Source organism: Staurois parvus, unplaced genomic scaffold, assembly GCF_062004578.1.
Source record: "Staurois parvus isolate SC_StPar_1 unplaced genomic scaffold, SC_StPar_1.0 ptg000096l, whole genome shotgun sequence".
NCBI classification, from domain to species: Eukaryota; Metazoa; Chordata; class Amphibia; order Anura; family Ranidae; genus Staurois; species Staurois parvus.
This window is the reverse complement of record NW_028317892.1, coordinates 161,456-178,365: the sequence shown is the minus strand read 5'-3', so window position 1 is coordinate 178,365 and position 16,910 is coordinate 161,456. Positions and strand designations below refer to the sequence as shown.

Genomic DNA, 16,910 nt, shown 5'->3' with positions numbered 1-16,910 from the left:
GGCGTACATTACTTTGATAACTAAAGAAGGCAAAGACCCTTCCAGGTGTGGGAATTACAGGCCGATTGTTCTGCTGAACTCGGATATGAAATTATTTGCCAGGATTCTGGCGAACAGGTTGTTACCACATTTATCGTCTCATTCATTGGGATCAGGCTGGGTTCATTCCTCTACGGTAACCGAGAGACAACACTACGAGAGCCCTTAACCTTATCCATACGGCCAGGACTTCTTGTCGTCCCCTTCTCCTGCTATCTACGGAGAAGGCCTTCGACGGGGTCAGTTGGCAGTTTATTATGTCCACTTTACGTCACATTGGCCTGGGACCAGCCATGCTGTCTTGGATCTCCTCTGTTTACTCTTGCCCTTCTGCGGCCATTAAGGTCAATGAAGCTAGTTTGGACTATTTGGACATGACAAATGGCACCCGGCAGGGTTGCCTCCTTTCTCCATTGATTTTTGTGCTTTCATTGGAACCCTTTCTCTGTACGATCCAGAGAGACCCAAATATTCCTGGCCTTCTCAAGCCTTCCGGGGCTCATAAGGTGGCTGCTTTCATGGATGATTTGATCTTTTTTTTTTTTTTGAACTGCTTCTGCAGCATAGGAAAACAGATTTATTGTGCTGGCATTCTCTTGCACTTACATGGTGTGGATGGTGTAGTGCACTCAACATGACCTTCCTCCCCCGGATCCTCTACATCCTCCAGGCCCTCCCCATTCGATTGCCTCCTCTCTTTTTTAAGAAAATGCACACTCTCTTCCGAGACTGTTTGGTCTCATTGGAAACCTCATCTGCAATTTCGGCTATTACATTTACCTAAGCACCTCGGCGGTGTGGGTCTTCCGGATATCTGCGCTTATTACACAGCAGTCCACCTGACGAGACTGGTGGACTGGCATTGTCATGTGGAGACAAAGCTCTGGGTGGCTATGGAGTTGGAGAATTCGGGGGGTACCGCCAAAAGCTGACCCTGGATCCTGTCGAAACTGCCTAGGACTTTGGACTCTGGGAGGGACTTTGCTAGTGTCCCGCGAGACCTTCCGGAACTCCTCTCCCCACTGCCCTCTCCTATGCTCCCCGCTCTTGGAAACCCTGAATTTTCTCCGGGACTGGAGGACCCACAGTTCTGCCGCTTGGAGACCTCGGGGCATTCACATTTTTTCGATTTCTTAGACACAGATGGTAATCTTGCTCCTTCCACTTTCTCGACGGCTGCAGATCCCCCGTTGGCCTTCTGGCACAGTCTGCAACTTCGTACTTTCCTCCGGAAATGTTCTCGTTCTCCGGGGATTAGCCGTCGCCTCATGCTTCTGGAAAATAATTTGTCATTAGGCATTGTCTCTCCATTTTTTACTCTGCCTTGATCAGTCCACAAGATGACTTTCAACCTTCCTTTCTCGCTCACTGGGAAGCTGATTTAGGTCTTAGCCTCACAGAAACACAGAAAATGAAGATTCTCCATTTCGCACAGAAGTCTTCCATTGCATCCAGGGTTCAGGAAACCAGTTACAAGATTTTGACCCGATGGTATAGAGTTCCCACGACCCTTCACCGTATTCTACCGCAGGCTTCGGATCTATGTTGGAGATGTGGGCTTGAGCGTGGTACGATGCTGCACATCTTCTGGACTTGCTCTAAGATTCAACCTTTCTGGCAGATGGTAGCTGATACCATCAGAGGTCTGACGAGTGTTGATGTGGCCCGCGACCCCACGGCATGCTTGCTGCACTTGACGATTCAACTGTTGAATGCGGCCAAAGCTTGTATCCGTCTGTGTTGGAGGTCTGTGCATCCACCCACGAGGTCCCTTTGGTTCTCTAAGGTCAATGAGCTGCGAGATATGGAGGACCTCACGGCCTTCTCTATATGACCGTGGAGAGGTATTTAGAGATACTTGGAGGCCTTGGCAATACTTTACAATACCGATGCGTATCTTCGGACATCCCCTTGATTTGGCTCGCGTGGGCCTGACATAGCGGCTGTCAGTTTAGTTTGGGGTCTGTCTGGGCCCTTGTTTTATTTTTCTCTGTCTATTATATCTTAAATGCAAAATGCCATAAAGGAATTACAAAAAAAAAATTCTGGGGGTGGTGTGTATTCCAAATGAAGTTGTAAAATAGACAGCGCAGTTTCTGAAAAACGAGGAGGGGAGACTGATAGGGATTGTTTGAAATAGATACAGAAAGCGGGGAAGAACATTCATCTTCAAGGTATTTACTCTGCCTAACCAGGACAGTCGATTGGTGGTGTAAGATAAGTCCGCTCGTGTCCTGTGGAGTACAGGCAGAAAGGTCATCGAGTAGACTTTGAACATCTCTGTGGGTATCTGAATTCCTAGACAAAGGATACAGGTGGAACCAGTTTTGAAGGATAAGGTGGAGGAAATGCACCGCAAGTCCTCCCAGGCTAAAGAGATGTTCAGCAGTTTTGATTTGGTATAATTCACTTTTTCACAAGTTGCTGACCCAGACAAATTCTTGGAATTCTTGCATTATGGAGGGTAGGGAGATATGTGGCTGTGTTACAAAAAGTAGTAGGTCATCAGCAAATTGGGCCAATTTAATATGGAGGAGGCCCACTGATACTCCATTGATATTGGGATTGCGCCGTAGGGCTACTGCCAGATATTCCATAGTATGTACATAGAGAAGAGGGGATAGGAGGCACCCCTGTCGGGTGCCATGCCGGATAGAAAACACAGGGGACAGGGAGCCATTGATCTTGATACTGGCGGATGGAGAAGAGTACAAGGATAATATCCTTGCTAGCATGTGAGGACCAATCTCTATCTGTTGCAGAGACAATCGGAGGAACTGCCAGTCAAAACGATCAAATGCTTTTTCTGCATCGATAGTCAAGAGACAGAGGGATGTTCTGAATACGGGCATAATCTGTCAGGAGAAGCATTAGAAATGTTTAGAGTGTTGGCTCTTGCCTCAACCCCAGTTACAAAGCCCACGTGGTCTAAGTGAATAATACCGGGCAGAAGCGGCTGCGATCTATTTGCTAACACTTTGGCAAAAATTTTTAGATCTACTCCAATCAGAGAAATGGGTCTGAAGTTAGCACACAAGGAAGGATCTTTGTCTGGTTTCTGAATTAGGGTGACGAGTGCTTCAAGGGTTTGCACAGGAAAAGGAGTCCAATCATGTTTTATTCCAGATAAAAGGAACAGATATTAACTTAAAGACACTTGTTTAGCAATCTTGGGGTGACTTCCTCAGCTTGTTGAACAGGGGTGGGGTCCTTGGATATCAAAGAAGCATCTGAATCTGTCCAGTGAGAATATCTCTGGGCAGCACTATGCAAATTTCGGTTTGGTCCTAATTATATATTATCTTAGGTACCACCCATTTATTCTGAACCCATAACCCAAATACCCACTAATATTCTATGTCAGCAACATTTACAGTTTACAGAGAAACTAGGGAGAGTTACCCTCTATCTCCATAAGTTATTTGTGTTGGCTCTGGAACCCCTTTGTCATCTCTTCCCAAAACAGAGTTTGTGTGCGGGTTGACTGTCCGCACCCTGAAGGGAAAAAAATTCCCTTCGCTGACAATACGTTGCTATTTTTCTGTAATGGTTCCACCTTCTTACAGTCAGTCCTGCAGATTAATACCTTTGGTTCATACTCTGGTCTAAGAAGCAGGCTGGAGATCTGTGCAGGTACCTGCCATAGATACCTAATGTTACTTTCATGACAAACATGCAAAAAGTACTTGATTAGAAATTTCCATAGCCAACATCAAAGTGCAGCTAAATGACGCTACTTACAAAACAATATTGTGACATGTACAAATTATATACAGGTGGCTAAACAATATAAAAAACTGCCATGCAAAACAGGCGTGGTGTGCCCAAAGGATAATGGCCCTATACAGATGGAACTACTCACCAGTGATGAAGAACATCATTAGTCAAGTAAATCAAATGTAGACGTAATTCAAAATGTGCTCCTTCAGCCGTAATCCGATTGCGCAAGTGACCAGCCATAAGTTCACAATGCTGAGGAGATTTGGCATTGCTGAACATCCAGTTCTTGCCTGCCTGTGAGCATCATTAATGAAGTCTGTATTAGTTAAGCATGTTTTAGTTCACTTAATAAACAAACACTACCACTTAGTTCCTCCTAACAGAATTGTTTCTTTCAATGGTGGGCGAGACACATATATCCACAAAATCATTCTGGTTGCCTAGTTCAGAAGATCAACTGAATAAACTGGGCCTTACCAACCTTTCTATCTTAATAAGCTGATATAACATAGTTTACATTACAAATGAATGAGTTGTTAAGATAGATGTTCTTTTCAGCTTTTTTGTGCTAAAGGTAATTTCTAAAAGGGAAGGAGAAACAGTTAGCTTTAAGGTCTGTGGTATCTCAAATGAGCAATCAGAAACAGTTGAGGACAACTTACAGATATGGCATCCTTGGTACATGTGTCAATAATTGGCTGCAGCAAGTTATCAAACTCAGTCATGTCCAGGTGTGTTTCTTCACGCATTTTCTGCATCTGTTGTTCGATGGCATGTGCCACTGCAGCTGTTATTTGCTCCTGAAACACAGAAAATGTTCAGAGGTCTCAAATCAGCATATTTTTAGTGTTTGTTGATCTAACATGCAGTGACCAATTGTGAAAATTACATGAGGGGAGCTACTATATTTATACCTGTCTCATGGTGAGCAACTGTTGTTCTTGCTGCTGCACATTCCACTGGCTTTGCTGTACAAGGTCCTCTATAGAAGGTGCACCTTGAGGAGGTGGTACTAGAGTAGGGGGCAGAGGCAATGCTGGAGGGGGAATTGGGGCGATCTGAGGCTTGGGCTCTATGTCCTGGGTTTGCTTGCAAATAACTGAATATAAAAGAAAAAGAAAAGCAAATACAGATAAATTTATAATCCTGATATTACAGCTAGACAGGGTGGAAACTGATCAGAAATGCCTTTCAAACGTGTCTTCAGTCTCTATGGGGGAGATTTACTAAAACTGGAGCACACAGAATCTTGTGCAGCGGTGCATAGTAACCAGCTTCTTACTTCAGCTTGTTCAGTTAGGCTTTGGCAATAAAACCTGGAAGCGGATTGGTTTCTGTGCAGAGCTTTCTATGCTCTCTCAAGTTTTAGTAAATTACTCTGTCTGCATAAACATGAGATATCGATTACAGTTCAATGAATCAGGTAATTAAACAAAAAAAAAAACATATCTAAAAGTACAGTGCAACTAAGTGAAAACTGTGGTACTGACAAGGTTAACCTCTTCCTGACTGCCCCATAGCAGAACTACTGCTACAGGGCATCAGGGCTGCGCAAAATCACGTATATATAAGTGATTTCGCATTTCCGGGTAGGGGGCGCACCGCCATTAGCAGCTACAGCTTTCGATCAATGGGTCCCATCCAGAGATTCCCAGCCGGCATCCGGCAATTGCCAAGGAACAGTGAAAGGGGAAAGGTCTGTGTAAACAACACAGATCTCTCCCCTGTCAGCACCGACATGCTGCTTTGTATTGCTCTGCACAGCACAGCAGAGCAATACAAAGCAGTATGTTTCCCTAGTAAAACACACACAACACACATAGTAAAACAGAACACAGTTAACCCTTTGATCGCCCCAGTTGTTAACCCCTTCCTGCCCAGTGCCATTAGCACTGATCACTGTATTAGTGTCACTGGGGATGTCAGTTCCCAATCAGTGTTAGAATGCCCACCGTAGTCCCGCTATAAGTCGCTGATCGCCGCCATTAATAGTATATATAAAAAAAAATCCAGTATATATACCATTTGTAGACGTTATAAAACTTTCACGTAAACCAATTAAATTTACATGTATTGGGATTTTTTTTTTTTTTTAGCAAAGACTTGTAGCAGAAAACATTTTGGCCTACATTTATGACAAAATTTGATTTTTTTACTGGATATGTTTTATAGCAAAAGGTCAAAAATATTGGTTTTTTTTTCAAAATTGTCAGTCCTTTTTTGTTTATAGAGCAAAAAATAAAAACCGTAAAGGCAATCAAATACCACCAAAAGAAAGCTCTATTTGTGGGGGAAAAAGGACAAAAATGTAATTTGGTTGCAGCATTGCATGACCACACAATTCTCAGTTAAATTAACACAGCGCTGTATCGCAAGAAATGGCCTGGTCGGGGGGGTAAATTCACTGGAGGGCAAGTAGTTAAAGAAGATGAATTTCAGTGTAGCGAACAAATCTGTCAAAGCTGTACTGGTAGTGCCTTAACTGGAACCAATTTGTACATTTTCTGAAATGAAAGTTCTTTGAGAAAATCAAAGATATGTAGCTACAGGAAATAAAAAAAATTGAGCTTCTAAAAAATGTTTTACATACGTTGCTGCTGCTCCATGGCAAGTTTATATTTGTAGTAGTTGTAGAATTCTCCTCCGAACAGGAATGAGAACTTAGGATTATCTTTCTGCTTTTCCATTGTCATGTTCTCAAATTCGGGTCCATTTCTAGCCACAAATTGTGCTAGCTTGTCAATAACATTCCGAAGCTCCTGGTCTGTTAGAAAAAAAGAATCACTGCAGTTAATGCAAAAGATCAAGGAAGCCTTGATGCACGAAACAAAGACAGCAGAAGCCTTAGTTCAATGAGCTAAGAATATAAACAAGGGAAAAAAAGGAACTGATGTGTCCAATATTTGTGGATGCAGTGGATATAGAAAAGAATCACCCCCCTTTAAAATAATCACATTTTGTTGCTTTGCAGCCTGAAAAGTAGACAGACACAGTTTTTGTTTTATCTAGCTGTATTTACTCGTGCAATTTGTAACATCCAAGTGAAACATATAACAAAATGTCAGAAAAAAATAAATCAAAAACAGAATCATTCAGTTGGAAAAAGGACCGCCCCTCCTTGTGTCAGTATTTTGTTGAACCACCTTTGCTTTAATTACAGCATTTAGTCTGTTGGGATGTCTCTATTAACTTTGCACATCTAGACTTTGCAATATTTGCCCACTCTTCTATGCAGAACTGCTCAAGTTCAATTAAATTTGATGGTGACCATTTGTGGACTGCAGTCTTCAAGTCATTCCAAAGATTTTCAAAGGGGACTAGTGCAGGCCATAGATGGGTCGTTAATCGTCCGATTTTACGGCCGAAAGAAAAATCGGCCGATTTTCGTACCGTTAGTGGATTAGTTCGTCAGCCGTTTTTCGTGTATTTTGCACTTTCAGATTATCGGTTATGTTGGGAAATTTGCGGCCGATTTGGACGATTGGACGATTTTCCCAACAATGATGGCCAAATTGGACGATCGTTTTAACAATAAAAAATCTACGCATGAGCTGTGGCCTGAAAGGGACAGAAGTTATGGGGTGAACTTTATGATTTAGTCGGACGATTTTTTTATTCGTTGATGGTAACGTCGGCCGAACGACTGATTTTTAGTTTATCGTTCGAAAAATCGGCCAATGTTCGACCCGTCTATGGCCTGCATAAGTCTGGGCTCTGACTAGGCCATGCAAGGACATTCACCTTTTTCTCCAACTACTGTGTGACCATTTTTGCTGTGTACTTTGGGTCACTGTCATGAGGGAAGGTAAACCTTCTTCCCAATGACAACTTTCTGGCAGATGGCAGCAGATTTTCCTCAAGAATTTGACAGTGTTTTGCCCCATCTATTTTTCCTTCTATCCTGACAAGTGCTCCAGTTCCTACTGCAAAGAAACACCCCCATGCAGGTGGGACTGAGCTGGAATAACCGCTCAGTGCAGTCCCAGGGGCATCTGGTGTGAGTGGACCTTTAAGATCTAGATATGATGATCTGTTATTTGTGTCATTAAAAATAAAGCTTTGTCAGGTAAAAGAAACTGGCTCATAACTTTTTTAGCTGGCTCCTAATTTCAAAGAAATGTTGTTAAGCGCTGCCTTAATTTACCTCCAGTCTAATAGCTTCCAGCTTCTCTGGGTGTAGATGCTAATCTTCCCTCCACAGAGCCCTTGAAGTGACTGTACACGTTGGAATTCTATTTTTAAATAACAAACATGTCATACTTACCTGCTGTGTGCAATGGTTTTGCGCAGAGCAGCCTGAACTTACTCATCTAGGGTGTCCTTCCAGGACTCCTAGCTCCTCCTGTCTTCAGAGTTCCCCCATAGAGCGCTTGGTCATAGAATGCATTAAGGTAAAAAAAAGTCTGTCTTTAGAATCACTTTAACCTCCCTGGCGGTATTCCCGAGTGTAGCTCGGGGTAAAAGTTCAGTACCAAAAGCGGTAACCCCGAGCTACACTCGGGCTTACCATGCGGCATTGCTCAGGGAGTCCCTGCAGCACTTACCTTGTCCTTCGCTCCCGCGATGTGTCCCCTGCAGCGTCCCCGGCCATCTCCTCCGGCCGATGCCGGCATCCGGCTTCCGTGTTCCGGTCCCTGTGACGTCGGGACGTACAGGCGCCGGAACCGGTGGCAAATTTGAAAGTTTTAAAAAATGTCTTATTTTAAAATGATTATTACATAGCAAAACATTGCTGTTTCAGAGCATTTCACGTACATTTTGTCCCTACTGCTTTGTCCTGTGCCCTGCCTGCATTTTGACTGTTCTTTCTGCCTGGAAACTGGGAAAAGTCCATGGCGTCCAAAAAGCATCCCTTTAGGTCAAAATCGGTTTTAGACCAGCTAGGGAACAGTGATAGTAAATCAGAACCACTTGCAGAATTGAGTGATGATTCGTGGGGAAATTCATCATCAGACACTGAAAATGATTCTGCGACTTTGCTCAGCGATGTGCGAACTTGGCGCTATATTTCAAATTTCAGTGTTTTTGGTTTGATTATATTATAGAAATTATTATTATTTTTTATGATTATTTATTAAAATATAATTTATGATTTCGTGGTTCAAGTTTTATCATATCCGGAATGTTTACTAGACTCTTGTTCGGACAGATTTCAGTGAGTTATTCCTAAAAATTACAGCCTACAATAAAAAAACGAAAAATTTCCATGCAAAATAATGGTACCGCTTTCAGCACCAAAAATCTGAAATAATCATACCGCCAGGGAGGTTAAATCACCTTCTTCTCCTGCCAGGGAATACATGTCCTATGACGCATTGCTCCTCACACATTCACAAGTTATCAGGCACTTACGGACATGTATAAATGGTGCACTGAGCTGTACGTGTGCTGCACTGTGTATACGGACAAATAGTCCATTCTGTATGCCTATTTGTATAGTTGTTGATAAGTATAGTTGACAACTATTTCATTATCAGTTATAATCAATTATGTTGATCAGTTGTTTTGGCCCTAGTTTCAGCTATTTTTTCTGACTAGAAGCTGCATGCGGTCATGTACAGAGTAGAAAGGGGAGCAAAGCAGGATTGCTGCAAGTCTGAATATTTCAACATTTCAGAAATGTCAATGGGGTTTGTAAGGGGACAGATTCATTCTATATATCCCTCCAATGAGTTATTCAAAAGAAAAGGGAAAGCGTATAAAACTAGTGCAGTAAATCCTTTTATTAGGAGCAAACGGATAATCCAAAAAATAACTGCACTCACATATAGAAAATCATAGGATCGCTTTGTATAGAAACAGAGCACTGCCTCATGTTGCCACTGGAGCCAGTGATGTTCAGAGTGGATTCCCTTTTTCAGATCTAGAGTAGCAATCAGCTGGGCAATTTGGTGTGCTCCTTCCTTTGTAAGGTCCTTCCCACAAGTTGAAGAACCGGTACTGAGTGTGGCTGTGTTCTCATGTCTGTCACTGCTCCACTCTAGGCAAAAGACTCTTGTGTTAAAGGGTGCCTTCAGCAGCATACAGTGGGGCAAAAAAGTATTTAGTCAGCCACCAATTGTGCAAGTTCTCCCACTTAAAAAGATGAGAGAGGCCTGTAATTGGCATCATAGGTAGACCTCAACTATGAGAGACAAAATGAGAAAAAAAATCCAGACAATAACATTGGCTGATTTGGAAAGAATGTATTTGCAAATTATGGTGGAAAATAAGTATTTGGTCACCTACAAACAAGCAAGATTTCTGGCTCTCACAGACCTATACCTTCTTCTTTAATAGGCTCCTCTGTCCTGCACTCATTACCTGTATCAATGGCACCTGTTTGAACTTGTTATCAGTATAAAAGACACCTGTCCACAACCTCAAACAGTCGCACTCCAAACTCCACTATGGTGAAGACCAAAGAGCTGTCGAAGGACACCAGAAACAAAATTGTAGACCTGCACCAGGCTGGGAAGACTGAATCTGCAATAGGCAAGCAGCTTGGTGTGAACAAATCAACTGTGAGAGCAATAATTAGAAAATGGAAGACATACAAGACCACTGACAATCTCCCTCGATCTCGCAAGATCTCACCCCGTGGGGTCAAAATGATCACAAGAACGGTGAGCAAAAATCCCAGGACCACACGGGGGGATCTAGTGAACGACCTGCAGAGAGCTGGGACCAACGTAACAAAGGCTACCATCAGGCTGACACACTACGCCACCAGGGACTCAGATCCTGCAGTGCCAGACGTGTTCCCCTGCTTAAGCCAGTACATGTCCGGGCCCGTCTGAAGTCTGCTAGAGAGCATTTGGATGATCCAGAAGAGGATTGGGAGAATGTCATATGGTCAGATGAAACCAAAATAGAACTGTTTGGTAGAAACACAACTCGTCGTGTTTGGAGGAGAGAGAATGCTGAGTTGCATCCAAAGAACACCATACCTACTGTGAAGCATGGGGGTGGCAACATCATGCTTTGGGGCGGTTTCTCTGCAAAGGGACCAGGACGACTGATCCATGTACAGAACAGAATGAATGGGGCCATGTATCGTGAGATTTTGAGTGCAAACCTCCTTCCATCAGCAAGGGCATTGAAGATAAAACGTGGCTGGGTCTTCCAACATGACAATGATCCCAAACATACCGCCCGGCAACGAAAGAGTGGCTTCGTAAGAAGCATTTCAAGGTCCTGGAGTGGCCTAGCCAGTCTCCAGATCTCAACCCCATAGAAAACCTTTGGAGGGAGTTGAAAGTCCATGTTGCCCAGCGACAGCCCCAAAACATCACTGCTCTAGAGGAGATCTGCATGGAGGAATGGCCCAACATACCAGCAACAGTGTGTGCCAAACTTGTGAAGACTTACAGGAAACCTTTGACCTCTGTCATTGCCAACAAAGGATATATAACAAAGTATTGAGATGAACTTTTGATATTGACCAAATACTTATTTTCCACCATAATTTGCAAATAAATTCTTTCCAAATCAGCCAATGTGATTGTCTGGATTTTTTTTCTCATTTTGTCTCTCATAGTTGAGGTCTACCTATGATGCCAATTACAGGCCTCTCTCATCTTTTTAAGTGGGAGAACTTGCACAATTGGTGGCTGACTAAATACTTTTGCCCCACTGTATGTGTTTTGTGTGAGCACTCACTCACAGCTCTATTTCTGGGCTCTCCAATGAGTTGTGAAAGATTACCATGGCAATGCATTTCATAGATAGTTTCAGGTTTGACAAACGGGAACCATCCCCGAAATATGTTGCCTAGATTTGATGGAGGGGCTCTACTCTCAACATCGCTGGCGCCAGTGACAACATGAGGCAATGCTCTGTTTGCATACAAAGCGATCCTATGATCTCCTGCATGCGAGTTCAATTATTCTTAGTGTTATCCATTTGCGCTTAATAAAAGGATTTATGATTTCGAATTCTATGCTCTTCCCCTTTTCTTTCTCTTGTTTTTTTTGCAAGCTATATTTGCAGCTGGTGATGATGAGGAAGCAGCAAGACAATAGAACAGATCTACTATTATACTAGGAACTCACAAATATGAGCATACATAAAGATTATATGGCCTTTAAGCACAGACAATTTTATTTTGCTTCTTCTCCTGCTTCCTGGAGTTGTTAAAGCTGAATTCCAGGAAAAGTAAAAATCCTTCTTTGCAGTGGTTCCCCTATTCCAAGGGTTAAGTGCTCAATTAGGTGTAGGGGACAGGGAAAGCACATAAGTGCCCAATCCTCCAGCAGCTGGTGCTCCAGTGTTGGGCAGTTCCTTGGCATCCTTGGATCCAATGCAAAGTTATGGGCCCTGCATTTGACTTGATTATGTCAGAGGACCTGGGTCTGCTGGAGCATATCGAAGGCAAGGCTGCAGGGACCAGACTTGCAGAACAGAGGAGCCTTCAGGAGGGAAGGATCGGATAAACAAACTTGCCCCTGTGATTGGCCCTTTGCTGTGATCTGTGATCAGCTGCGTCCAAAGGATGAGTTGCATTCTGGGAGGACGTCTATATATGCCCTCTCAAAACGAGAGGGCCATGGAGTAGCCACCTTTCAACTATAGCGCAGTATTAAAGTGGTTGCAAACCTGTACATATACCCAGTGAAGTGACCAATATTCAGCAATACACAGAGATTAAACAAATCCTCCTACATAAGTTGTAGCTGTGCATCTGTAGCAATTTCCTCTGTAGACCATTCTGAAAACTCAGAGAAGAAAGGATTTCTTCTTAGATCTAGGAGCTGGTGATGAGGCTCTGAAGTCTTTAGAGAGTCAGCAGCTCTGAGCCCTGATTGGAGGGAAGGAACCCCCCATTCCTTTCACACAGTACAAAGAACAGGCACAGCTGTAAATAGGAGTGCTGCAGCTTCTTTCCTCGCCACTTTAACTCTTGGCGTTGGGAAGTGACTATTATGAGACAGAAAAACCTGACAACAGAAATAAATTACACTCAGAGCTGCTTTTTTTCATATCTGAGGATTACAATCAGATATGCTTTTTTTCATATCTGAGGATTACAACCAGTTGATGATCTGCCACAGTACTTTTACTGGGCAGGGCGGTAGTTGCAGGTATAGCAACGTACCTGTATGTCACTGGCCTCTTCCGGGTTTTGGGTGTGTGCCCTGCATACTACCGTGATTTGACAAAGCAGAATTATATCAGCAGATCCTGGCCAATGATTTATGGCTGGAACCTGCTGATCGGATATGTGAAATCACAGCCTAGAGCTCTGTATTGGTAAACAACACAGAGCTCCATACAGAGGGACAGATCACTGTATTTCTAGTGAAAAAAAATGTATTTTCTACTAAAAAAAAAATAGCACACAGTAAACACATTAACACTTGCTAGGCACACAGTTAACCCCTTGATTGCGCTAGATGTTAACCCCTTTCCAGCTAGTGTCATTAATACAGTGAGTGTATGGGCTGTTTGGGCTGGTCCACAATTTAAAAAAATATAAACAAACAAAAAAACGAACAAACATCCTGTTCAAATAGCGTAGGGTGGGCTGCAGTAGGTTGAGTAAAGTGTGGATTCACACACGTGAAGTGCGAATTGAAGCTCCGTTTCAACACCTAATTGACACAGTAGTTGTTCAGCGGTTCAGGTCAGGTTTAGATCAGGATCAGGTCAGGATTTTATCCTGTTCACAACTGATGATGGTTCGATTAAGAAGTGATCCCATAGAAGTCAATGAGCCTGAATTTACACCTGAGCCGAACCACACTGCTCAGAAAACTGACAGGACTCTTTTTCAATTCGCACTGAATTCGGTTGCACTGCATATATGTGAAGAGGCACAACAGAAAACAATGTTATTTCACATTTCATGGGAATTGGTGTGCAGTTCCAAACGCATTAAGCTTGCATATGTGTGAACTGGTTCTAAAGGTCTGCTTTAAATTAGTTACAGGCTACAAGTTGGAGAATATGGCATCCTAGTTATAGTTCTGGGGTTTACTGCAATGGGAGATTCATTCTTGTGTGACATTTTTAAAGTGAATTTAAAGGCTTACATTTTGTTTCTTAAATAACAAGCATGTCTATACTTACCTGCTGTGTGCAGTGGTTTTGCACAGAGCAGCCCGGATCCTCCTCTTTTCAGGTCCTCCCCACCGGGACTCCTAGCCCCTCCCTTCGTTGGGTGCCACCACAGCAAACAGCTTGCTATGCAGCCACTGGAGCATACGCACTCCCCAGCCACTGCTCCATGTGTCCACACACACGGAGCCATAGGTTGGCCCCGCTGCCCTATCATCTCATTGGCTCACTGGCTGTGATTGACAGCAGCAGGAGCCAATGGCTCCCGCTGCTACATCAGCCAATGAGGAGAGTGTGTCATGATCGCTGGATCGAGAGGGGGCTTAGGCAGGGATGTTGGACTCCTATCACCTGATGCCCGGGACATATAGTTCTGGGCACCAGGCAGGTAGTTTCTTTCTACCTTTAGTCCTGCTGCGGGAAGGCAGCAGGGCTCACCTGTCAGGTGAAGCAATCGGCGGCAGCGCTGCTGCCGACTGCTTCCACACAGTGCCAGCCTCTACGCGCCCACCACGGCGGGAGGTCTCCCGGGCTGGCTCGCCGTTGGCTAGAGGGGAGGGAGAAGTCTGCTCCCCTTCTTGTGCTGACCCGGAAGTGACGTTATGATGTTACTTCCAGGTTCCCATTGAGAGATTGTAATGCAATCCCCAGGAAAGAGCAATCCCCAGTGGAGCAGAAGGGAGACATGCAGGGTCTTTTATACCTTGGATGTCTCAAAGAGAACCTGTCACCAAAAATCATCATATAGGGTAAAAAAAATAGGGTGTAATAAATTAAAGTTACACCCAAGCACATATTGCCCCCCCAAAAATATTGAGGCCCCCACATATACTCACGTAAAAGCACACGCTGGGGTGCCTACGCATGAAACCGTCAATTGTGATACACGTTACATATCGCAACGCACACCAGAATGAGAGCAATAATTCTAGCACCAGACCTCCTCTGTAGCACTATACTGATGACCTATAAGGGGCTTTAAAAGTGTCACCTATAGAAAATATAGGGTACTGAAGTTAGTCGCCATTTCACGAGTGCACACAAATTTAAGATTTGACACGTTGGATATCTATTTACTCGCTGCAACCTTTTATAATCTTTTATATTTTACAAAAAATAAGGCAATTTATTGATTTTTTTGTGCCCTAAAATTAAATTACTTGTATTTTTTTTAGAGACATTTTTGTAATATCATGCCACATAAAAAATTGGAACTACCACTATTTTATTCTTTAGGGTCTCTGCTTTCAGACAATATATAATGTTTGGGGGTTTTATGTAATCTTCAGGCCTAAAATGATTTTTTTAAACGTGTGCAAAAATTGCAAGAACGGCTCTGGCAGTGAAAGGGATAAAGGAATAAGCCCTGACCCACCCTTTTCGGACGAGCAGCCAATCAGTGCTCATTATACTGCAAGGTCTCTCTCCTCCCTGCTAGTCCCTGGGTACGGTGCTAGAGACATGCAAGGAGGTCATAAACAGCGCAATGTTAAAAATATTACACGTTTATGTTACCATAAAGCCTCGTTTGTTTTCAAAAGCCCCAGACAGTCCTAGAAGCACCTCAGATTTAAATACGGTTTTGGTTAAAAACTTTTTTTATCTGGACAAGTAGATTGTCATGAGGGACAAGTAGATTGGGGCCCTGATTTAGTTCCTGGACAAGTAGTTTTTTCCAAAAATTTCCACACCCGTTAGGCGAGTATTAAGGGAGGGCTGCTGCACAGAGAAGGTTTTTTACATGCATGAAGGGAAGAAACCTTGAGCCTTTACAACCACTTTAACCTTTTGACACCCATGTAACGCATGTGTGTGGCAGCACACAGCGTGTGCTTTAATGCTCACATATGCATCAGAGGTTTTATTTCAGGTACTTATCAAAAATCAATTTACGTAGCGCTTTACATACATATATTGTACATTCACATCAGTCTCTAACCCTCAAGGTGTGTACAATCTAAGGTCCCTAACTTACATTCATACACATACTAGGGCCAATTTAGACAGGAGCCAATTAACCTACCAGCATGTCTTTAGAACGTAGAAGGAAACCAGAGTACCCGGAGGAAACCCACGCAGGCACAGGGAGGACATGCAAACTCCAGGCAAGAGGTACGTGGCTGGGATTCAAACCAGTGACCCTAGTACTGCCAGGTGGAAGTGCTAACCATTTAGCCACTGTGCTACTCCCCATCAGAGCCCAACCTGTCAAAGACAGATACTGGTTCCACTGTGACAGCCAATCACAGTGATCAGGCAGCCCTTAGCCCAGTTAAAGGGATGCTGGGGCCTGAATGGGAAGGGTTCAAAAATACTGCTGAGAATGCATGCCAGAGGTGGGGCAGTAGCACATGCTGTGTTATTTGAACATGGGCAAGGATCACGTGATCACACCAATGTGTATGTAGTCACACCAGATACTCCATTCAAACCCACTATGAACATACAGTCATGGCAATTTCGAGTATGAATGAAACCCCCACCATCCAGTAGTCCTGCAGCCACTGCATAGATGAATAAGGGTCTTTACATGGCAGGCAGCCAGCCCAAAGCAGTGCTCTTTCTATTCCCCCACTCCCCCTGCCAGCATGGCGCTCTTTAGAAAACTAAAAAAAGCCAGGGTCCAACTACACAGCACAGAGAGGAATAAAATGGCAGCGCTCACCCTCCGGGGGAAGAGGAACCTCCATGGCGAGGACTACGGCCTGCACCGACCACGGCCCCTCACTTCAGATCACCGCCACTCTTACACCACAGCCGGAAGCGTCGCAAAACACCACCGCGCTCTATGTTCCATCACCATGACACGGACGGCACAATGCCACCTAGACGTCACCAAATGTGCGACGGCGAGCGGAAGTACAGGCTCAGCCATGATTGGAAGTCCAGACTGACTGAGAGCTGCTTTCTGTGTCATATTGGCATGCTGCACAAGGGGCCCCACCAAGGGACATTACAGAAGCACACAGTAGCAAAGTGTCCTCTGTTCACAGGGCACCCCCATTCTGTTTTTTGTATGTAGACTACTGTGTACCATGTCATGCAGAATGTCACACTCTAATAAAACATACTAGTAATACCAGGGGCGGACTGACAACTCATGGGGCCCCCGG

At 43.8% G+C, this 16,910-nt stretch overlaps 1 protein-coding gene across 3 annotated transcripts in view; it reads right to left on the bottom strand.

Annotated features, from left to right (window-relative positions):
• Positions 1–16,617, bottom strand: part of CHERP (calcium homeostasis endoplasmic reticulum protein) — a 73,259-nt gene extending 56,642 nt beyond the window's left edge. For all 3 annotated transcript variants that reach the window (XM_089670778.1, XM_089670781.1, XM_089670780.1), the window contains exons 1-5: positions 16,463–16,617; positions 6,350–6,523; positions 4,674–4,858; positions 4,422–4,559; positions 3,902–4,053 (exon numbers count right to left, since the gene is read on the bottom strand). In XM_089670778.1, the coding sequence (XP_089526904.1) occupies positions 3,902–4,053; positions 4,422–4,559; positions 4,674–4,858; positions 6,350–6,523; positions 16,463–16,487 (674 nt within the window). In that variant the 5' untranslated portion in view covers positions 16,488–16,617. The remainder of the gene's footprint in view (positions 1–3,901; positions 4,054–4,421; positions 4,560–4,673; positions 4,859–6,349; positions 6,524–16,462) is intronic.
• Between the last annotated feature and the right edge of the window lie 293 nt (positions 16,618–16,910).